Here is a 25,198-nt window from a genome sequence, read left to right as displayed (position 1 = left end):
TTTTAGAGCGAAACACGTTCCCAAGCTTTAACTGAAAATAAAGAGGCTGAAAGTTCAGGTTAATAAGAAAATGGTTCTTGTTAGCCTGGGCAACAACCCACAATTCAACCACCTCAAATCAAATGCAACATGGTGGCCGCATAATTCAAATCAGGAATAAACAATTTTACAAAAAAAAAAAAAAAAAAAATATATTCACTTCAAACAATGATTTTATTGTGAGCACATTCCATATACATTACCTCTTTTTATGGTTGTGATCTGAAAGTAAGTGAACAAATGCTGGTGAAAGGATACACAGTGGTCAATTCTTCTTGTGTTGTCGGGAAATTTTTCCTCCCTGTGTTTTTCTGGAAACTGAGATGGATTTTTGGCTTCGCTGAAAGCCTTTTCTCAGCTGAAATTTCATCGAATGAAAAATGGCAAAATGCAAGCATTCTCACTTTTTTAGTACTTGCCGAAAATTAAATCTTACAAAATTGTGCAACATCACCATTCAAGAGTTGTAGTCATGATATCGTTGACGTGTCTTTTGCAGGTGCTGGCGGACGTGATCTAAAAGGGACAAAAACTAATCCAAAGAATCTTCGAACAGCTCCTCAAAGCAAAAATCAAACCCCCGATGGACCCAATGCTGCCTTAATTGCCAGTGTTAGGACAAGGAATCCGGTTCGGGTCATCCGAGGTTACAAACTCAACAGCTTGTATGCCCCTGAAAGTGGTTACAGGTATGATGGTAAGTTCAACTTTGTACTTTGACTCCGGGACTGCAGACACATTAAAACTCATTATCAATAATGTCAATCATCTCAAATTTGGTTATTGATTAATTGATTGGGCTTCATTGGAAAAAATCAGGATGAATGAAGATAAATCAGGATAAATTGGGATTTTCGGATGCAAAAACCTCTTAACCATACGACTAGGTATAGTTGCAATCTGTCGTGTGTAATAATGAGGAGGCCCCAAAAATGGGCTCGAAAAATGGGAAGGCTGGAAAAACTGCAGTTATATTATTGCAAAACTGCACTGAAAATCATGTGTTTTTTTTTTTTTCGCAAAATTACAGCAGTTTATACATATGAAGCCATGAAAAGGCTATCACATTGAAATTTCTGAGGGGAAGGGTTTGTAAAACGAGAGAGCAAAGAACTCTCTACATTCGTAATCAAGAGGAATAGATGAGTTAGGTTAATAGAATATATAAGAATAAATTGTGCCAAATCAGGATACATAGAGCTGAATTGGGATTAATAGAATTATTTGGAAGTAAATATATAAATTGAGAATATCAAGAACTTGTTTAAACTTTTCACCTAAGCGCTCGACACCAAACTAATATTAATTTTTCTTTTTACTTGCTTGCCGGGAAATTTTCTTTTAAAGACATGTTTTGGTCCTTGGACCATCACCAGGTACAGACTGGGACATTCATAGCAAGAACTGGCAAACCAATTGCCAATCAGCGGTCAGATTGGCGGTAATGACTCTGTCAACAATTGTTTTCTCAGTGTAATGCACCTTTCCTTCCTAAAATTTAATACTAAGTCAGGTACATGTTCTCAAAAGTAACATAACAATAATGTGGTATAATATGGTGTGTAGTTTTAAAAGGAAACTGAAAATAAAGAAAATTAAGGAAATAATTTGTAAAGCCAGCTAAAAAACAACAAATATCAAAGAAGATTCTCTCAAAATATACTCGAGCTTCGAAATTTTATTGAAATATGTAGTACCCTTTTTTACTTCAAAAGCATTACATAGATCTGTCAATTATTTTCAGGTTTGTATACGGTTGATGAGTACTGGACTGAGACTGGTTTATCTGGATTTCTGGTGTACAAATTCAAGTTATCTAGAATGAAAGGCCAAGATCTCCCCATCTGGGATCAAGAGACTAACCAAGAAAATAATAAACAAAATGTCAATCGCCAAGAGGCTCAAAAGAAATTGAACGTCTCCCCTGAAGGTAAAAATCATCATTTCTCCGCTAAAACTCCTCAAAATGTTTCAACAGCCAATGCTCAAATGGTAGACAAAGATCAAAATGATCTTGGTTTAAATGGTCCCCTTTCCAATAGCTTGCAGAAAATACCATCAGCTCATTTAACTGAAGACAAAAATTTCCCTACAGGAGTGTCAATTCAATCACAAAATGGCAAACTTTCTAAAGCTCCAATATCACCATTAAAGGAGCATCTGAATGTAAAAGCGCCGCCTAAGATTGGTAAAGACAGCCTACGTAGGTATTTCAGCCCTGTGAGTTGCAAAAAATCTACAGAAGACAGTACAATGCATGATAATATTGCTTCTAGCTCTATTAAGCATCCCGAAGATACTTTAATTCTTTCTGATATGCCATGTAAAGCTCTAAAAAAGGAGGCTCCATCTCTTGACTTGAATGGTTCAGAAGTTATGAAGTGTGAAATGGTAGAAGAGGTAAGTCCCCAAAGAAGAACACCGCCGGCAGCTGGCAATATTGCAAGCCCTGAAAGAAATGCATCAGCTGCCAATAGCCGTAGCTTGTCGTCAAATTTATATTCAGATGAATCTGAATCAAATTCAAGTAGAAATGAAAAAAAAGATGCTCAAAAAATTAACAGAGAGAGCAGAGCTTCCAGTCACATTAAAAGTTTGCACAAGAATGTCATAAGACCTGTTGCTGATAGAGCTGAATCAAGTCCTACTGAGAGTGCCGAAAAAATTTCGTTTGAAGTAGTATCATCAAGGAATGTGTCTTCTAACCCTTCAATTGAATCCTCCAGTCCTCCAAAAACCTCTCATCATAAAGTCAATGGACGCATTGTAAATGAAACAAAATTTAGTCCAACTAAAAATGGGAAAGAAGGTGCTTCTAAAGACAAATTACCCACCTCAATTTCCCTTAATTCCCCTTCTAAGGTCACCAGTCCCACGAAAAGGTCTACTCAAAAAGTGTCCTCACCATCCTTAAAAGCAACAAAACCTGGTTCCAACAACGGCTGTAGGAAGGCTTCTGATAACGCAATCAAGGAAGAAATTTCCAGTGGTAGCTCCGCAGTCTCAGAGATGAGTTCATTCAATGATAAATTTACATTCAAAAGAGATTTATTCAATAGTGGCTCCAACTCTGTTCCAAGCCCATCAAAAAATGCTAAGTCCACCCCCAAAAAAGAGAGTAAGAACGATTCTCCATCAAAAGTAGATGATGCCAAACGTAGACCAAGGATTACGAGGAAATCGAGGTCGATTGCCACAAGTCCTTCAAAATCAGCCTCAAAAGATCTTGATGATTCCTTCAGCATGTTAAAGTCACCGCCTAGCAGTGAAAGGAAAAAAAGCAAGACATCCAATACTCTTGACCGGTACTTGGTGAAAAAGTTTGCGTCCAATGATATTTCTCGTTCGATTCGGACAAGTTTTCCCAAAGTATCTCCCATGAAAAGTAATTGTGATAGCGATGATGAAAGTTCTCCTGCTTTCATTGGATTTAATGAAATTACTATAAATAATGCAAGAAATCGTTTGAAATTGTTAACTGATTTTTTACCTTCCATAGTCAAAAAGCAAGCCTGTAGGAATAAGCTAACTAAATTTAAGAAGAAAAAAAGAACGGAAGTGATATTAAAATGTAGTTCCTCTAAACGTGAATTCATAACTAGTATTGATAAAATCCGTGATTTATCTGTTAAAATTTCCAATATGTCGAATTTTGATCCAAACGCTGGCTTCATACCTGAGTGTTTTGTCAGACTTGATTCCAGCGAAGTCCTTACTCCAGAGAAGGATGAAGAACTCAGAGAAAGAGATGTAACTACCGACACTAGCTCATCAGATCATGAAATTTCTTATGACCACTCTACTTCAGATTCAAATATTTTCAAGAAAAAGTTATCACCTCAAAAACTGTTGGATCTAATCTGCTCTGATGATGAAAGTGAAGATGAGCCGTTTTTAGGCTTTAGCAGTGTGTCAAAGCGTTCTATAGTCAGAAATGCATTTCTAATCCAAAAATATGCCAAAAGTATGGACGAGAATTAATAAATTTCATTGGTAGTTGAATTAACTTGATAATTATCAATCTCTGGACTGATGTATCTGAGAATGTCTCTTTTTGTTATGATTTTTCCACTTTCGCAAACGATGCCTAATAAGAACGTAAAAAATAGCATCGCTCAAACTGCAATTCAAGACTGAAATCAAGTTTTTCACCTACTGTTATCTGTAGCTTTAGTATTTTCCTCTTCGCATTATTGTGAATCGAGTTTTTCTCCTAGTCAAATGCCCGTGAATCAGGAAGTCTCTCCTTGCTTTTAGTGGCAGAAAATTCGTGTAGAAGAGAAACCATATTATGGATTTCCATTCTCCTATTCATCAGTGATATTCTATTTTAGGTTATTCATATGTAAGTACTCAGCATTGTATTTCTATCACTGCCAGTTTTAATGTAAGTTAGCAACTTTATGTAGATACGCTCGAGCCCCTCGCCGCTCACCAGTTTTTTATACTTGGATATTCAGTTCTCATCAAATTTTTTGAAAGGCTTCATGTTGGTGGCATCAATGCTAAAATTCTACTCAGAAACCTTGTCCTTTTCAAATTAACTGTAAAATATGTAACTCACTGCCTCCTAAACTGCCCTTTCTCCTATGTATAGTCATATTATTATTTATGAACATGGATTTACCATGCAAACTACTCATGAAAGGCTGATAAAATTCGTTGTAAGATAATTTGTATGTGTAAAATTCCTAAACATAGATCAAAAGTTGACTACTAAAAAATTAAAATAAACAATCAAACATAATAAGAAGTAAAAATTAATCATAAGATTAAAAAAAAAAATTAGTTGAAAATATGGAACTTATTTCTATTTTTCACCGAAAGTTTGTAGGTATCACTTTTTACAGTGTTTTTATATTTAATTTTAATCAAATCTATTGGAAAGGAAAGTCTGATGTATTCATATCTGTACATTTTAAAAAAAAGTTTAGGGTTTTAAAGTAAGGAGGCTATGACATTGTCTTAAATTGGTTTGCAAGTCTAGAAGAATATTTTTAATCATCTGTTTTTAACATCAAGTAATTTACTTTTTTCGTTGGGACCATAACTTCCATTGCATCCAGGAAACATGAAAATACCCTTGTGTTTTATCCCCTCGGATTCTTTCCTCAGTTACATTAGCATAAACATCAAGAAACAGTTTCTTGGTCATTGGATCAACAGAAATAGTAGTGACTAAATTTTTTCCTGAAGCATCAGCTCTTGAAAAAAAATATCTGTTCGGTTATACTGTAAGTTTTGGGCTTTTAGAATACAGTTAAAATTAAATCCGTCCTGTTAAAAGGTGCGACTCTTTAGGTGATCGAATAAAAAAATCAAATCAGTAAATGAAATAATTTTTAAAGTAATACATTTGTCTAGTGTGTTTAATTTTATTTGTTTATTTGTGGTACCGTTAGCATTTAGGTGGTTTTTTTACACATCGCTAAAATTTTTCAGTCATTTAGAAATGAAAGAAAACTGTTCAAACTGAAAATAAGTGTATTTCTCTTGGATATGTAAGGAATCTCTAAGAATATTTCTCTTGTAATTGATTCTACTGTACTCATATCAAAAGTATGTATGCCTTCTTACTTTTTTTGATTTGTCTAATGTCACATCTTTCATACATGAGCCCTTTGTCAAGTAAGATTCTCCGTGTCATATCTTCTGGACAGATAGAGGTGAATCAAGTCGGTGGAATCGAATTGATACGAGCTACGTATATTTTCCTCTTAAGAGCAAGCTCAAGTTTTAGAAAGTCGGTCAGGGGTTTTGCGAGAAAACTCAATTTTAATGACATAACCCTCTGGTGCACTAGTGATTTGCACTGAAGTTACCTAATTGTTACCGCCAAAGGGAAGATTACTGAAAGCTGAACTGTTGGATTCATGTTGATCCCTTTATTCTTAGCCTCAATTTAGTGCATTGGTTTGATGTATTTGATTAGTGGTCAGCGAGATAATCAGATATTGTCAGTACATCTGCATCTGTAGCAAGTATTCACCATTGTAAGCAATGTCAGATCGCATTCTGTAACGGTAATACGGTTCTTCTCTCTTCAAGGAATATTATGTTCGAAGCTTTTCAAAAACATTATAAAAATACACGATCGGGTAAATTTTAATTCTCCTCCATGAAGTCAATGTAAGGGCAAATTCTTGCATCAGAATTGCTCGATTCCTAGCGCGCCGAGAGGTGAACATAAGCTGAAGGAAGGAATCAGGAAACTTCGGTGCAATTCGCTACCGCGCCAGTAAGTTGCCTCTGTGAAAATGTCTTTACTCTTAAATCCTACTACAGATTTTCCTTTAAGCTAGAAGTCTCGCTAACTTATATCTTTTCACTGATTTTATCCATCTCTTTCCGATCAGGAGATAAAAAATACAGACCCTTGCTTTACAGATGACCATGGTAGTTAGACCACCATGTAATCTTGTTCTTGATGACCATGTTTGCTTTTTCCTAGTATTGATTTCAAATGAAGTTTATTTGAAGAGTGAAGTACAAATATCAGGTCTTATTTTATCTGTGATGTTCATTTGGAGACTGTGATCACATTCATCGAGAGCAAATCACTCTCTGACTGAAAATAGCTCTTATAAGTTTTAAGCTAATGAACGTAATGAAAAATTCACTTTGATAGAATCTTGGGATATGATTTGGTGTTTATTTTTAATAAATTTTCTACATAACTCAAGAAAAGCTAAAAATAATGAAAACCAGGATTTATTTATTTATTTTTACAATCTAAGTTTTGAACGTATCATCTCATGTGTTTGAGGTACCAAGTAGCTATTTTTGTTTGCTAATTTTTCTGTATGAGTAGTAACATTTTAAAATCCAATTTTAAATCAGTGACGCATACTGTCAAACTTTAATGGTTTTATACCAATACTTTACTAGGAATTGACCTATTCTTGATGTCAGTAACTTATTTTTTATCATACCGGCTGTAATTGTTTTAATAGCTGAATTTTGAGTTCCTTAAAGTAAAGAAAACCAGAACTGTTTAGGGGCGCCCCAGCCCTTTTTTCCAGAAGAGCCCCGAAAAGCATCAGCAGTTTTAATTTAATTTTTGTGAGTTCAAGTTTTCTAATTTTCCGGCTTTTAATTTCATTTATTAGCTCACAATTTGTCACCTCTGCTTCCTGTTCGTTTCGTTTTTCGTTACTTCCGGTTTCGTATGTATTTGAGTTCCTTTCTTTTGTAGCCTTAAATCACAGTATACTGGTGAGGACAGATGTTGTATTCTGAATGTATGTGACTCAATTTTTGATGGAATTGGACTCATGAAAGGGTTCATTTCTCTGAAATCTCAATAAAATTAGTTGCGAGCCCCAAATTTTTCTTTCACCGTTGTTCCCTGTCTTTCTTAACCAACCATTTGCACAGAACTTGCACTTAGCCTCAAATTGTTAAAAATATTGTTTTATTTTGTAGAACTAGATAAGGAGCATGTTATTTGCAGATCGAATTTTGTATCCTCTCAAGACTGATGAAAACCAGCACAAAGAAATATAACCTTCGCTTTGATTTCCATGTATTCTTTTGTTCCGTATTCGCAAGTTTTTATCTTAGCCAATTTATCAATATACTCAAATCTACACATGGTATTTTTTAAAATTATTGGGCTAATTTTACTATGGTTTTACAACATTCGTCTATGTGTGTGTGTGAAAAATGGCTATCCCTCACTTTGAGATTGTTCGAAAACGTTTTCAAAATTCTTTCATTTAAATAACAGAAGAAAAAGGTGTTCATTCATTTTAACAATTTATTTTTGAAATAAATAATCACTTATGGCGCGGCATTATTTTCAAAAACACTGGAATCGAAAACATCTGATAGTTTACACATTACCGTATGATTTTGGTAGAAAAGCTAATTCTAAATTTCTATTTACAGGAAACATAATCTGCATATCTTCAGTCAGTCGAATTGTTGGATTTTCTACCGAAATTTGAGCTCGGTGAAATAATTAGCTTGCATCATCACATGAGGATCCTAGGAACTGATTTCCATCCTAGAAAGGGTAATGGGTCTTTTGCAATCAGCTGGGCAAGTCAAAGAATCGAGTTTTGAAGGTTTAAGCTTGAAAATCAGCAAAAAAATTCAGATCAAATGTGATAGAAAAATGATCATCGAAAAACATATACCGTCATTAACTGGTGGAAATGTATGTATCACATCACTGATTGCTATAACCAAGCGAGAGGAAACCATGCTATGCATTACCGCGGTGGATGACGTAGTCAAGTTTTGCTGTCATCAAGAGGCCCCTTAATATTTGAAGGAATAACTTGGCATTCCAAAAGATCTTACTATTTTTTCCAACATTTAGAGGCGACCTATAATCAGGGTGGGTTAAATTAATACGTGTTTAATTTTATGATTAGATGATGTTACATTTCTTTGTGCTGGTTTCCACCTATCTTGAGAGGATACAAAATTCGATCTACGACTAACATACCTCTTTCCTAGTTCTAAAAAACTAAACAATACTTTTAAACCAAAAAACCTCGATTCTGTCACTAGAGCAGCTGACCCATTCAAACCTCTTGACTCCTGCCTCGCAAAGTGCAATTTGTTCAATATCCACTTTTTGTTCTACGTTTCACACGCTCAGCGGAGATCATGAAGAAAGAGCGGAGTTGTGAACAATTGTCTTAAGGGAGGAAATTTATCTCAACTTTCTGCAAAAACGTAAACTCTGTTCTTGTGCAACCTAGGAATTTTTTGATTGGAACTTTAGACGTTATAATATTTCCTTCAATTTTAAGATTTTAGAGCCCGACTTGCCAAAATTTCCAGGTTTGCTTCTTTAATACATTTGCTAGTTAAGGAAATTTTCTCCTACATATTTTGCGGTGAGTTCCTACTTCTGGCTCATTTCAGAACAACACATGTGCCATTAGTGCTTTACATAGATTTAGGCATGAGCTAGGATTGCACATTATTGTTTTTTAAGGTAACTGAAGAACTCATAAAATCTATGTGGACGTATTTCTATCAAACAGACCTAAGCGCCATAGGGTGAGGAAGGTAGAGGGGGGCTTAGATGGAGGCGGAATCAGGCGTCCGGCTTATTCCGTCCTATACTCGCAATGCTTTTCCATGGCACTTAGGTCCGTTTGACAGAACGCGCTATCCGGGATTCTAAATTCCTCAAAAGGAACTCAAATTGGCGCTTAGTTCCAGTTGATAGAAATACGTCCATATCATCATTAGGTGTTGAAGAGAATGCCATGTGATAAGGGATCCTAAAGAACAATCAGGAACCAGGTTATATGACTAGTTTCTTTGCCTTACAGAAAATTAAGTACCTGATCAGCAGATGAAATAAATGGAACAATTTCAATGATGAAAATCTTGAATTTCTACTGAGCGACTGCTGCTGACAACGCTAAAAGGAAGGAGGAGGGAAAAAAATACTAGTTTAAAGTACACAAAATAACATTGAATTTATTTATGTTTCGAAAATGTTAAGACCACTGGAAGAAGACAGATGTTAACATAATACATGTATTCACTTATAATAAGGCTATTAAAAATAGTAAGTACATTTCTCACTTTTTTAATTTTTTCCTCGATTATTTTTTTTTTTTGTTTCCATAATATAATTCCTTACACATAATATTATATATGGTTTTTCCTTATACTTCTTTCTTCTACCGTTTTCCTAATGTACATTCAATAAAATTTAAATCACAATTGCGCAAGATTATGAACAGCAGGGATCAATTAGACAAAAAGAGGGGTGGAGGTTTAAAGTAAAATAAAAATTAAAAGAGTTACTTCTTTTTTAGAATTTTGTTCCATACCATTACTTAATGAATAGTCTTGTTTGATTGCATAGAAACTTTCAAAAAGGGGATATGGTTTTATAATTCAGAGGATTGTCAAGATTTAGTTCACTTTTGAGGGATAAGGGAGGCGGGGAGGAGGAGACCGAGTGCGAGAACATCACCAGTGACAACTCAAATATGATTTCAAAATGGGATCCTGCTCTACTCCCGTCAGAGTTATTTCTACTGGACGCACTATAAGCTGTGATGCATTGATATCACAAAAAATTTGTTGAAAAAATTAGACAGGCAACATTGCTTCTTAAGGGCAGTTTTGGAGAGTCAGATCAGATGAAGACCAGTTCTAAATGTTGTTCCAACTTTTGGTCACACAAAACCTCAGAGAGAGTATTATATACTGCGTTTCTGTAGTGGACAAATTTTGTTTCCCTTTAAACCATGGATTTTAAAGCTGCTGCAGTCTTATTGATAACAAGAACGGGAGATCAATCAAACGATAGAAAGAGTTCTTATGGCGGAATAATAAAAGCACTTGATAATTTTCTGGAGATACTTGAAAAAGAAACAACAAGAATCAGCGAAGAGCTGTCAGTTGACAGAGAGAAAAGGAGTGTGAAAAGACATCAGGGAGAAATGTAACTGTTTCAAGCAAGAGAGATAGGTAGTGGGGTGAGCTCAGAGCTAGCCTTGAGTGGAAGTGTTGAGACACCAACTGGGTGCATGTCAAATTTTGTTTATGGGTCTCTGGCGGACCAGGCACAAGGGCCGACAGGCATGGGACGAAAGTGGACGACTCATGATAGTGAGTACTCAACAATGTGAAGAGAAAGGGATGCAAATCTAAGTATCTTGGCAGTGCTTCAAATGAAATAATAAAAAAAACATCACTATTCAAAACACATGGCTGGTAATATCAAGCGCAAATTTTCATGTAGTGAGCTAATGACAGCTGACAAGAATATCTTTTCTCCAGAAAATCGTCTTACACACTTTACAAGAAAATTTCACAAAATTCAAGAACTACAAAAACAAATTCTGGCAGAGGGGCTAAAAAAGTAGCTTTTAACACAGCAAGAATCCAACTCCTCCGAATTACAAAACCAATAAATGGTAAATTATCCATGGTACTGCAGGAAGTAATATGTGAAAAAATTAAACTAAAAATGTAATAATAATAAATAATATTGAATATATTAAATAATAAAAAAACAAACATTCAAGGGCAATATAAAAGCACAATATACCAAAAAAGTTACTATGAGAAAGCCATTATTTAGTTAATTAACAATTACATAGCTTAAAATACCTAATTATTATCCTAAGCCTAAATCTACACACAACTACCTACAAGTTAAGAGTTTTTATGAGCTATATGATGGAGAGAGAGAGAGATGAAGGAAGGGGACAATATAGATTGAAGCGAACATAAACTTTCACCTAGACATGAATAAATTGATAACAATTATTATTGTTTATGATATGGCTGTTTCATCAGTGAATCCCGACACCTTTAAAAATTTATTCAACATTAAATAAATAGAGATTGAAAAAAAGCAAAAATAGAGAAACCAATTTACTTGCACAACTGGCTAGGACTTGATCATTTCCGCATAGCTCTAATACAGCAAGGTCTGGCAAGCCTTTGATCAAAACCTTAATTCGCCCTACTTGAAAGGGACCTTTGATGCCGATATGGAACCAAAAACTACAAAAATACAATCTTCGTTGGTCAGCATTTATTGTAATAGTGACTACGGACATTGTGAAAAAGATGGTGCACTCTTAGAGAAAAGCTTCACCTGAATGTATAAAAACATGCTTAGTTCCTCAATGGGATGTTAAAAAAAAAAAAAGAAAAAAAGATTTGTAGCAATTTTTAAATAGCTGTCAGTCTTTTTTACCATTAGTCTTATAGACCAGAAAAGTGTATTTCCTCAGAACTTAATGGTCAACAATTCAAGGAAACAAAGATGGTGCACTAAAGGATGCAGAGGAGAAAATTTATAACCAAAAATAAATATCACTAGGATTGTAAGGACACATTTGCCTGAAGAAAAATTTAATATTTAACTCAAAAACTTGAGTATAATCTTAAAATTGAAAATAAACTGAGGATCTAAAAAAGGTTTTTGTCAATTGTATGATTTGAAGGAAGGACTCAAAAGTCAAAATCATTTTACATCTACAGAAAATAGGTGATTGCAAAAAAAGGTAATTGACAAGTCTGAAAAGTTATGCACATAAAATTGAGCTAATACTTGACACAGGATCAAAAGTTCTCCAAATACCTAATTTTAACAAGAAATTACCCTTCATCCTAAATTAATTCACGGCTCTGATACTGCACATAGCAAATATTAACCATTACTTGAGAGCAAAGCAGCGGTTGATCATTGAAAATCTGCCAACAAACTAAATTTACATCCAGTTTACACCGGAAAATCTGACTGAGCTGATAGAAACAAACTTGACAACAATGGGCTCTGTTAGACAGCAACTTTGATAGTAGAGAAGTAGATAGAAAGTATCAAATGAACAAAATCTGTGGGTTGACCCGTTTGAAAAAAAAAAAAGAAGAAAGCAATTAATGACAAGATATTCAATAGAAGCATGACCAATTAGAGACAATACCACATAAACGGTTAAAGAAATGGGGTTAAATTTAATATTTTGGCACGACAAACTAAGGCAATGAGGAAAACCTCGTGACTAAATAGCTCAATACAAAGCTCTCAAAATCGGTAACAAATGGCAATACCATTTTCACAGAAAATTTGGGTAGATTTGTTGCTCCAGCTCCAAAACTGCTATAAGTGCCAAGTCTTGCTTCTAATTCCAAGTCTTGCTTCTGACACACCATTTCCTAGCAAAGAAGAAATTGAAGGGATAATGACTGAGATTTCATTCTTATCCACTCAAGGTTTCCTCTCGATTTCCAGATTTTCTAGGTCACAAGATACCTTTCTAATCTGAATTGATTTCTGACTCCTTGAACAGTTTAGTGCATTACCGTCATGTAGAAGTTGATCGGGTTTAAGTAGCAGAGACCAAATCGGAAAATAAGTCATTATGTTGTGATGCATTAAGCTGGACTGTAGTGTTCTGGTCAAGTATTGAAGAAGACCTACCTCTCACAAATTCAAATGAAAAATCTCAAACTAATGAACTAGAAAGTCTAATGTTTGACACAAAAGTAATTCCAACATCAAATCAGAGCAAACTCAAAGAGCTGCTCAGACTGGTTCTCCTGGTACCTTACTAGACTATAGGGTTAAAAGTCTTTAGATGAAGAGTGGACAACTTCATGGTATTCAAAATAAGCTTCTGGCAATAATCATCTACTGATCCAACTGTAGAAATACATAATTTCAGAAAAAAGACAAACCTATGTCAAATAGAAAACTTGGAGTGAAATTGAATAAAGTAAGAGCAGTGTTGGGCAACAATGTGTCTTCAGTACTCAAAACAAAGATGTCTTTCGATTGAGGATAACTCATTCCTCCGATACTATGTTTGGATGTCCTTGAACAGTATCACTTAGTACTGTTCGACCAATCAGAGTGAAGCAACACAATTTCAGGATTAGGGTTACTAATTCCTTTTACTTCTTCTGAAAGAGATGGGGGTGAAACGATTTAGGAAAAATTATCCCATTGTCCGAGTGATAATTGTTGGAACTTGGTCTTAATTAGTCCTTCGGACGTAGGCCACAGCAGGTATATGGAAAGTAAATCATAATTTTCGTAGATGAGGATAAAGATAACGACAACCAGCATGGGAATGTACAGGAACAGCAGAATGATGTAAGTTTTAGGAGAGTCTCTAGACTTATAGTGCCATCTCTGCACCTTTGGTACTTTACAACTTGATTTCGAGAGAAAAAAGGATGTAGTTTGAAATCTTCCATTCATTGACATACATAAATTAGACTAAGTTACACTTAATTTGATCAACTGGAGAATCGAACTACTCTAACATTTACCTTGGTAAGTTAAAATAAACATTTCTTAATACACAGCCAATTATCAAACTACATAATACCTATGGGTATATGGTGTTGATGGTCGCTTTGAAAGCGATTTGTACGAAAGGAACTGGTTTTAAGTTCACTTGCTTTAGATACTTTTCAGTGAGGGGAAAACTGTCAAGTCAAAATATCGAAAAAAAAAAAAAAAAAAAAGATACAAGCTCCCCTTTCACATTGCAAGACAGAACTACATGACTTAGAGAACGATGACACAAAAATTAAATTCCAAGATGTTTAGCTCAAGAATAAATTCTCTTGCGGAAAAGAAAAAGAAGAGGAAAAGAACTTTAGTTGGAGGGCGAAATTTGATGATAGATCAATATAATAACTTCATGATGAAGTTCTCTCTGCGGTGGAGACATGTTGAAGAATGTGATGAATCTCTGAGGGCTGACGAGCGACCTTTAAGCATGGAAAGCTCGCTTTGTTAGAGGGACAAATTTTGCCAGATTTGGAAGTAGAACCTTTGGAAAAGTGATGAAGAGTAATTTAAGATTGTCAACCGAATTAAAAGGTAATTAGGGGTTACAGAATATAGAAGAGAAACTGAAGCAAAAGCTTCTTACGGTTCTGAAGGAAAAGATGACTAAAAAACCGTTCAGATAATATAAACTTGAGAGTGTACACACTCTAATTTGAGGGAAATAGAGCATACGGCAAACATTGGTATGATTTTGAACACAAATAAGCCACAGCGCTGAATGAATCTAACGTTGAGTGAGAAGAGAGAATGTAGTGAACGAGAAGAAGATAAATTAATGACTAATTTAAACTTAAAATAAATAAAATTAACAAATGCAAAATGATCTACATGAGTAATTGTACTAAGACAAAGTTTTCCTAATGCGAAGAAAAAACGCAATGCAAAGCTGCCAGAGCAATGGCTGTAAAGCGACGGATGCTCATCACTGATAGAGACCGAGCGGTAAGCACGATGTGTCATCTAATTGATTGAGGGTCTTTAGCATGGGTTCTTTCAAAATTGAAGAAGGATCAGCAAGGAGCATATCAAAACCCTTATCTGGCAACAGAGCATGATTACTAACTAGTCAAAGAAAGGACACTCAAGTCTTGTTATCACCAAAAAAGAAGACAAATTTCTATCGAAGCAAAAATAAAACCTTTCCCTTACTTTCATCATGAGAATGAAAAACAATTATTTTTGAGCAACGAAAACGTCATTTGAGTTCTTCTATCTTTGTCTCACAGGATACATTATAAGATTCAACAGAATTAACACGAACTATAGAACGCACCAAACTAACAGAAATTTGTACTTGAAATTTTATCATCTCTTAACAAATATGCGAATACTTCAACTACTGTAAGCTTTCCTATACTGGGGATTGCAGAAGGGAAGGGAGGGATGATGATGGGGTCGGAGGGAGAGAAAGGACATTCAAACTGCACGTTTACTTCCTTCCCTTCAGCTGTATTTCATTCTATGTTATTAATCTCAAAAGTAGTTTAGAAGTATTGGCGCTTGTACCTGTTCATAACATTTCAACAGAAAAACAATTTAGATACTTAAAAGGGAGTAAGATGAAAACAAATGTTGGAATGTTTATTATTAAGACTAGAATTGATAAGGACTAATTACTAGCAATTCAAGAGGTTATGAATGAACCATTAAAAGCAAATTAAATTAAAATTAGAATAAAGTTCATTAAAAAGAGGGAAGAAATAAATTAAGGTAACCGTGTTCCAGAAAGAGAGGCAAGCAAATTGGTTTCTCTGATGTAAGTAACGCCTTACATGACAGCAAGCTTAAAAAAGCAACACTTTACTTTCTTCGCCAACTGCCACGGCAAGGGATTAGTTCAAAAATATTGATACAAAAATTACAGGCAAAGGTGATTTAAAATAAAATTTGCATTCAAAAAGAGAGAAGAAATTATTAATACACACAGACATACATAAAGTTCCTACAGTTAATCCTAGATATAAACCATCATAAACCTAATAAGACAGGGCTAAAAACCCCTCACAAATAAGAAAGTCCTTTAAACACAAAAATTAGCTAATTTTTTTTGTTTTTTGTTTTTTTTTTAATTTTTTTTTTTTTTTTAGATTATTTAATGATTTTTTTGTTAAATTTTATGCTTTTATATCAATTATGAGCTAAGAACTAAATAAAAAATGTTAATACATATTAATACATAATTTTTTCCTTTAAATCATAGAATGAAAAAAGTGGCACTTATAAATCACAAAAATACTGAGGATGGGCTAATTATAATACACATGAAATTTAAAATACAAATGCGCACATAGACACATCACACATTTGTGTGCCAATCCACACAAATGTTCATTCCTGTTTCCTTTGCATGGATATATAAAAAATATTAAGATACGAGGGAAAAAGATTGGAACTCATCTGAAAGATACTTACGTTCTTTTGGTATAAGGGTGATCTGATATGACGAGACATAAAGAAAATGGTAATGTTTACTACACTAAAGCAATGCATTGAGCTTTGATTTGATAAGTACAAGAGCAGTTCTTTGCTTGTGCCAGTTACAAAAACGCACAATTTTCGACAAACTGAAAGAAAGAATTTTTCGAGATCAGTTGAATAACTGCAAGAACTAGTGTGTATTCAGCTAGGTTACAGAATTGGAGAAGTATAGAGTGCGCACGGACAATTTTTTTTTTTTCTTTAAAGCTATAGAAATTGTTCCTTCCTTTGTATAAAAACTGATTATCAGGTATTTTAAAGCTCATTCGTTGATGTGCAACTAAATTGAAGCCCTCTTGAGCCCAGAGAAATGTGTCGGCTGATTAGGAATAAAGTGAGAGAGTTTCAAGTCTGGATACACTAGATTCTTTGACAGAACACTTGAATCAAATGTGAACACAGAGAAAGCTCAAGCGAGAGCTGAGACGCTACCGTGTAAGAAATAATCAGGGCAGAGACTGAGGCAACTATAGAAAGAAAAGAAACACTGTTACTACTCCTGTTGGAAAAAAGGAAACAGTTGGATTTGAGGAAAGGTTTTCTAACTGCACGTGATTGACCATGCGCTCTACAAAAAAATTTACCCCAAATATTTTTGCATACATTGTTTGAGTATCATGATTGGAAATTATCAAGTACATTTTTAAAATTTTAGGCACCAAAATTATAAAAACGATAACACGGGACATCGGAGTGGTAACATGCTTATTTTTCCCCCTTGTAAAAACAAATATATTAGAAAATAGGAAATCTAGAGAACTGCACTTGATTTAAAAAAGGAGAGAGGAAAACTGAACAGTTGATTTTAGCTTTTGTAAATTTACAACAATTAACCACTAAACTTAAGAGTAAATTCACTTTAGTGATTATTAGTAATATTCGTCACTTACAACATAGCTACTTCAGTTTGATTTTGAGAAGCAGATTTGAAAGTAAGCATCGGGTTCAGCATAAAAATAAAAATTTTAAGGAAAAAAATAAATATATATATGCATATATTTAACGAAATAAATAACCAATAATTTAATACAATTATTCATCAGTATCAACTAACACACACTGGTAGATAAAACATAGGAATAACACCCATTTATTAAATCTTTGGGAATTTCTTACATTTAAGTATGTATTATCATAAACAGGACAAATTACACTAGAAGAAGAAATTCAAAGACGAAAAATGAGAGAAGGAAAAAAAAAATTCTAAACCTAGATCTTTTTCCTTATAAAAGTAATTTTATCAGACTTCGTTTATGAGTTGTCAATCTACATCACAAGACCTTCAATTAATTCATGAGAATTAATTTATAAATTCAAGTAATCATTTCAGATAATAAGAAACGTGGAAACAATTTGTTAGAAACTTTCAGGTCAATGAGGTATGGGAGGAAGAGGGGAACGAAAAAAATAAAAGCAAAAATAAATAAGAACAGGGGCTACTAAAAGGAACTTTGATGAGACTTGACAGCTAGATTTACATACAATTAACAAAGTAACAATTCAAAGTGTGGAATGCACAAAGTGCTCTAACTGAAACTTCCGCTGAAAACATCTACAAAGAAACGCTGCTGAGTCATTTGATCACTGAATTTGACAGTTCGTAAACAACTTTCACAAAATTGTGGAGAGAACTGACAGAAAGAATGCCGAATGTTAGGGCATCCTCATATCAGACTTCCATCGGGTACCTTCATTAATTCTGAATACTAACTAGTCTTTCGAGGGAAACACAAAATTTAACCGGTTGTAACAGCAGCGAATAAGCTGCTACTGGAGACCTGAAATGCGTATAAAGTTAGTTACACCTTAAAAGTCAATGCTTATCAATTTACGAAGAAGAAAAGAGTATATTTAAAATTTCCTTACGACAAACAAAACTTTCAGGAAACTGAAATGTTCTAACCTCTATGATGTTTGCTAAATTCGGATCTCAAGCAATAATCAGAATTTGCTACCACTATGCTTCAGCCATCATTTCGCTCGACTACAATACTTAAGCATGCATGTACGTTTAGATACAGCACAATAACCCCAAGGGATGAAAGTTCGTCTCTCCTGAGGCATGGTGTGGTGCGACTAGTTTGTCAAAATTCCGTGTGATAGCAAAAAGATGAAACGAAATAGCGAGGAGAGCCAATTAACAAGGACAAATTAGTCAGGCAAGCACTGGTTGTTATTTGACTTCCTCGAAACATGTCACTGTAAAACAAAGAGACCAGCATGGCAGCACAAACTTCAAATTTTGTTTCAAGATGGCCACTTACCAACAATTGTAAAAAGTCGTTTATGTATTTATTGCATAAGTAACTACCTAAGAAACAATAAAACTAAAAAATTAAAATTAGAGGGCTCTTGCTTTTCAGAGATTTTTTTAGTTTATAGTCCGCTATTTTTCTCCACAGCATATCTTAGCACTTAAACTGAAAGTATTAGCAAAGGGAGGATTACACAGGGAAATCCATTGACTGCTGTTTTGTGAGCCTACTAATTGTATTAAAATGAAAAAAAAGAGAAAAAAAATCTCAGTTTATTGTTCAGAAAAAATGGTCATAAACTGTTTCAATTAGGTGGCCAATATGACGATTTTTTTGATTATCAAAATTTTTGATTTGTAGTGAGGTTTGAAAAGAGAGAGGAAAATAAAATAAGTGCGAGAGCAGAGCCAGGACCAGATAGAGCATTGGCTTGAAAGGTTGTCACTAGTTTAAAGTAACCAGAGTCAAGTGAATAATAAATTAAGGAAAGAAATATGGGTGATGTCGTCACAAAATAGATTCTACTGAATTCTGTGAGGATTAAAAAAGGAAACAACATTGGAAAATTTCCATCGATCAAATCAGAATCTGAAGCACTAGAATTTGATACATTATATTTAGGGGCATATGACTACGACTAGATCTCAACACTTGACGAAATAAGCTAATTTCACCTTGCGCGGTCTTGCAGAGGTGGATCATGATTGCAAACTCACGAGATATTCAATATAAATTAGGAGGGAGAATGAAAAGTTGGGTAAGAGGGCAAGAAATGAGAATAAGAAAGCATAAACCTGAATTACCTACCAGCCTAAAAACTTAACCTAAACTAGCATTAAGAATAAACTAAACTAACATATATTATGCAACTTAAGCTTTCACTGTCAATGTCAAATAAAACTAAATTGAAGAAGGGGAGGGACAAAACTGCGAACCAATTTTCTTGGTGAAGTCAACGACCAGAAATAATAATAATTAATAAAATGCACTACAATCCCGGCTTTCTACCGAAATACTTATGCAATAAATAGAAACGATAAATGACAGTTTACACTTGTTGGGTATCTGGTAAAAAAACGAGCTGTAAATCAGACAGCAGTTTAAATCGAATCAAACCAATGCTGGTACTCTTATCCCACAAGATGGGGTCAACAGCAGACCGAGCAGTCGCATGCAAGAAATATCAATTGTCTGCTTTCGAGGGCTACTCTTATGGCAGAAAAATTACCCAGATTTGATTTTGCGTTCACGGAGAGAAAAGGTAAAAAAAGGCCAATGCGATCTCGCAAGTCCAGAGAAGGTGCTTCCAAAATGAGTTGCTAGACTAACATCTGAGATGCCTTGTCACTCAACCAATAATATTTGAACAAGGTACAAACCACAAATAACTCGAAGCAGGAGAAAAAGGTGCACAGTTGTTCCTTTAACATAATACATTCATTCCTACGGTTCCTATTTAACTAGTCATCAATCACTCTCCCTCCCAACATCATTAATGCCTTCACCTGTTAATAGAGAAGATTCACAGTAGTTAAACATCAGTCAATATCTTGTCGAAAAGCTCTAACCAAGAGGTATGCGATCACGAAAGATCATTCTAACTTGTATGCGATAGTTAATATGTGACAGTGAGAAAATATCACTGTCCAGCACTGCTAAGTTACTTCAAGAGATACTGTTGGGTTTTGGCTACATCATCAAGCTAATGTGTTCGACAAACATTTTGATCTTGAGCACAAATGTATTGAGATGGAAGATCACCGACGAATGATGATTCCTTCACTCAAATAATAAGAGGCAATAGAACAGAAAGCAAAATTTTGATTAATACACTGAAATTTCTGCTACTATTCCTAATACATACAGAAATTAATATTACGTGAGGATTTTAAACACTAAAGGGGGAGAAACATTTATACAATTACAATTAATATTTGGTATTAGAATTGGCAAATTTCAAGTATCCATCTTATCATTCTCAAAAAGGGACAAGTGAAAGAGAGAGAAGGAATCATGCACGGCCTGGTAGTGTTAAATTTTATCAACTTTTCAAATTAGTACGGAAACTGAGCTACCACTTAGTGTTTAAATTTCTCAACACATCTCAAGTTATAAGAATCAGATTTCAATTTTCCAGCATGGTCAAGTGCTCGAAAAGAAACTCTGTGAATCTCTGTATGAGGATCATGAAAATTTTCTTCAGGTTACCTATTTATTCCAAAGTTAAGTAATTCCAGAAATGCACAAGTTAATAGTCTGAATCTATGAAAATTCAATGATGGGATTCCTAGCCTTTGACTAAGGTTAACATTCTGATTTCTCATGATGGAAAATGATAGGCTGATAACTCCTCCCTAAACTCATCAGCTGTTGTACAGTACTACATATTCTATCTACTCCCAAAAATGTTACTCTTGAACTCTACGTAACAAACAGCAGCATCTTTTCAACTCACAGTATGCTCTCACCCTCACGGAGTGCCACCAGGACTGAACATAACCTAGGGAGATCCATTAAAATTCAAGAGGAGCTATTTACACGATTGTAGAATTTTAGGAGGTTAAAAAAAAACCGCGAGAATAAGAGAAATCTTAAATTAAATCAAAGGAATACGGTTTAGAGAGAAAAGATTGCAAGATGTTCAAGACGAGTTAGACTGCTCCTAGCGATTCATTCTGGACGTTCGCCACATACATGTGTCACATTAAATCAGTACTCATGAGCTTGAAGTTGTGCTGGTTCTAATAAAGAATGCGAAGGAGGATTCTTCCTTAAATAAACTTGAGAAATTTATTCAACTGGGCAGTAATGTTTGTCAGAGAGAGAAAGTTAGAGGGTTATAAAAATAAAAAGAGTTAATGGACTAACAATAAAAATGCACAAGGCAACATTAAAATGCTATTGCAGAACAATAATTGATTTCAATTCTAAAATTCAGTTTAGCCGCAAAGATCATTTAAAGCTGCTTTTTGAATTGTGTCTTCTAGACTTTACAACGGGTTATATTTTCAACTACATTTAAAAAACACCCAAATAAAACTGTACACAAGATCATTGCAACAAACTCATCACAATCATTTGAAAAATGCACTGATGCTAATACAGACAAACATTGGTTCTATTGAGTACTAGGATAAATGTTCCCAGTATGTTCAAGTCACATAGAAAACAAAACATCCACAGCAAAAAATTAGCTGGTAAAAACAAACCACAATCCAGAGAAAAATGAGGACAAAGGACGGAATCCACCACAAAATACTTGACAAGATTGAAAAAAGGTAAGCCATTTAAAGTCTGAGCAGAGATTCAAAAGAATATTGACTAAATGCAAAAAATAAGACATACATTCAGCAGATAGACAAATTGACAGATGAGCTAATCGAGGAATCATCATGAAACTTGTGTATTCCGCTAAGTTCTGTGAGAAAGAAAAAAAGGGATGTCTGTTGCCAAGTCACTGTCAAAACTGCAATACGGAGATTCAGCAAGAGAACAGCGGCTGCAAAGATTCTGAGTATAAATTCTCCATCCCTTTACCACAGTGTGAACCAAAGAAGAGCCGAATTTCAGCAACAAAAAAAATGTAATGAAATAAGAATACACAGTTGATCCACTGATAATAGTTTTGCTTCATCTGTTCCTTAACTGCTTGACGACAAACATTTTACACCTAAACGCATCCTTTCACAGGGCACAGACTTCTACTCGAAAGTGAAAGATGTTATGATTGCTTTAAATTCATGGAGGAACTCAAGACAGTAACTATAGCCCGGGAGTGAGTTTTGATTCTTTGTAAAATTTCAATACGAAGAACCAGAAAATGAGAAATAAGAGAAGATACATGAGACAAGGACACTGGACTGGAGTTTCAGATCAAGAAAGAATCTTGATTGGCTAAACTTGATTGTTGTTAAGTCTAAATAAGGGTTAGTTCAATGATACTCGTAGGTAATTTGAGCATTTGTTTCACAGATAACATAAACGTTCTATTCTAGTTAATCAGTGTCACATTCGCCTTGGCGATGACTACTGTGCATAGCGGCACTAGAGTACGAAACAGGTTTAGCTTAGAAACAGACAACAAATCATGAAAACGTTAAATGGATTGTAAACAAAACTATCACCTAAATAACAAAATTAAAAAAGAAATATAATTCATAACGTAACATTTTTACAATTATCATTAGCTACTGCACGTTCAGATACTCCTACTTTTTTCTTGTTTGCGAACATAAGTTAAAACTTTTAAAACCTAATTATTCATATGAGATAAGAGTTAAACAGTTCTTTATTATGATCCAGAGTTTTAGCACTTTTAAAAAAATACCCACTAAATCAAAATTAAAAATTTTAGTTCATCCACTAATGTACATAGTATAATTATTTGGACCAGAATTAAAAAAACACAGCAAAGATACTTACTTCATCTTAAAAATTACCCCTAAATTAATCAGTTATTGAACTCACTATCTGTGTAGTTTTTCATTTGTTTTTTGCGCAGAAAAGAAAATACTACCATTAAAAAAAAGTTAAAACCTATTAAGGGAACAAAACATAAGCAAACAAAGTGTCATGATAATAAATTTTTAATTCAATCGAATTTAACAAATGCAAGTATTAAGGGAGGGTCTGAAACGAGAAAAGAAAAATAGTCAAGAGAGGAAACCCACAATTTATGTAAATGCAATATTTTTTTCTTTTTTTTCTGCTGAAATCTGTGGTAAGGGAGGGAGTCAAGGTCATTCAAATGATTCAACGTTCAAGATGTACTTAGGTTCAAATGGCTGGAGCTAACTGATTTTCAACGGCCACTTGTTATTTTACTCCAAAAATAAGAAATAAATGAAGAAAAGCATGAAAATTGAAAATTGAGTCTATAAATTTGTTAAAAATATACCTGAGAGATGAGTGTTTTAATTTAATTCTTTATGTAAATAACTGCCGTGTGACTTGGAAAAAATTAAAAATTTCGACTTTGCTCGCCAATGAACATTTAAAAAAATTGGAGGAAAAATTAAAAAATTCTGCGTCCGTTTGAGGAGGAAACTACATTAAGAACAACCATGTTGGGCACGAATGAAATCAACAGTAGAGTAGGCTAAGATAGAAAAGTAACATAAAAAAATAAATTAAGACATGCTAAAAATAACTTTTCTGAATTTCATTAAGAGACAGTACAGGTAAGTTAGTAAAATACATTCATAAAATTTTTTAAAAACAACTTAAGTCAGCAACATACTGTTTCAATCAAAACGCTTCTGCGACTAACTTTGATGCCGTTGCACTTGTTTAACATAAATTTACTCTGCTAGGATTAAAATTCGATTAAATTAATTATTTATTAAAAAAAAAAAAAAAAATTAAAAAAGAAAACTAACCAAGGCGTCTCTTTCATATTGTGCTTAAAATGAATTATATACTAACAGTTAAAACGTAACAGAAACTTTTAGGAAAACTCTCATAACAAAAGAAATATTGAAAATCAAAATTGTTAGCCGAAGCAGATGCTCACGGTCTGTCTTATATGAGGAAAACTCACAGTTATTTTTCTTTCACTGGAGCACAAATTAAAAGAAATTTTGTCTTGAATAATTCACTTCCAACCAAGAATTCTTTGTTGTTTTCCCAAAGTCATTCTTTAATTTTAAATTAAAATAATTGTGCCGATAAATTTAGTAGCGACGACTAGCAGAACACAATACATTTGTACCCTATAATACTAAATAAAAATTCTTGGCTGGTAAAGCAAAATTGATTGAGAAATCACTATCATGGAGACATAATGCACATTGCATTTCAGGATCCCTTTATCCTAATTAAAAATAATGCTCAAGAATAATAATATGTAGTCAAACTAATAGTAAATGAAGTAATGAGAGATACAGTAAATATAATGGTTATACAGCATTCAATATTAAAGTAAGCTCTTACCTATCGCATGGAAAAATATGAAAAGGGATACTTGAAATAACAACAATCGAAAGTTTTAAAACATGATTAACACTCTTATTGAAATAACTCTATACAAAAATGACTAAATTTAATTAGGGATATGGACATCATCAACAAAAGAAAAATTGAAAATAAAAGTGGGGGGATAAGGGATAAAAATGGATTAAAATCAAATAAATAAAAAAAAGAGAAAAAAAAGAGGAAATGAACAACATGAGAAATCTTCTTTGGGAAGTAGTTAAAGTGTCGTGGATGATTATGGATACACCCTTAAAATCTAGTCTCAATAATGACTACGAAAAGATTACGATATGGAAAAATTTGTTGTAGTGAATTGAACTTATGAACACAGCAGATACTTGGCTGCTTACATTGATTCACCACCCAAAAGATCACCAGGTAAGAAAGAATTCAAAGATGGGGTTGAGCGATGCTCGTCCAAAGGAGGAGCACCCCACAAGCTACTTGAAGGTGAGTTTGACGGCCAACCCGAGCTCCAAGTATCAGTTGTACCTGCAGGTTTCGGGGCTCCCCCCGTAGGACGGTTCCAGCCACTGTTGGACCCTCCTTGCTGGCCGAGGTGTTGAAGTAATGAATGCACTTCTGACTCGGCCGGAGATTCTGCGAATATTGTCGTGTTCCCTAACACGCAATTGTTCAAAGCACCTTGAGC

General features: G+C 34.2%; 2 protein-coding genes across 5 annotated transcripts in view; one reads left to right on the top strand and one right to left on the bottom strand.

Moving 5' to 3' along the window:
- The window catches only part of LOC140223752 (uncharacterized), a 16,657-nt gene extending 7,071 nt beyond the window's left edge, over window positions 1-9,586 (top strand). Inside the window, exons 6-9 of one of the 4 annotated variants that reach the window (XR_011899138.1) lie at window positions 539-736; window positions 1,784-1,969; window positions 7,930-8,056; window positions 9,336-9,586. Coding sequence is in view for 3 of the 4 variants with exons in the window: in XM_072296073.1 (XP_072152174.1) it covers window positions 539-736; window positions 1,784-4,020 (2,435 nt within the window). In the remaining variant the exon portion in view is untranslated. The other 3 variants (XM_072296076.1, XM_072296075.1, XM_072296073.1) reach the window with 3 other exon arrangements.
- The window catches only part of LOC140223751 (protein Gawky-like), a 54,067-nt gene continuing 38,335 nt past the window's right edge, over window positions 9,467-25,198 (bottom strand). The window contains 1 exon segment of the mRNA XM_072296077.1: window positions 9,467-25,198. Within this exon segment, the coding sequence (XP_072152178.1) occupies window positions 24,893-25,198 (306 nt within the window). The 3' untranslated portion in view covers window positions 9,467-24,892.

The sequence above is a fragment of the Bemisia tabaci genome, chromosome 2, assembly GCF_918797505.1.
Source record: "Bemisia tabaci chromosome 2, PGI_BMITA_v3".
Lineage (NCBI taxonomy): Eukaryota > Metazoa > Arthropoda > Insecta > Hemiptera > Aleyrodidae > Bemisia > Bemisia tabaci.
The sequence above is the reverse complement of the archived record's forward strand: the minus strand, read 5'-3'. Positions and strand labels throughout refer to the sequence as shown.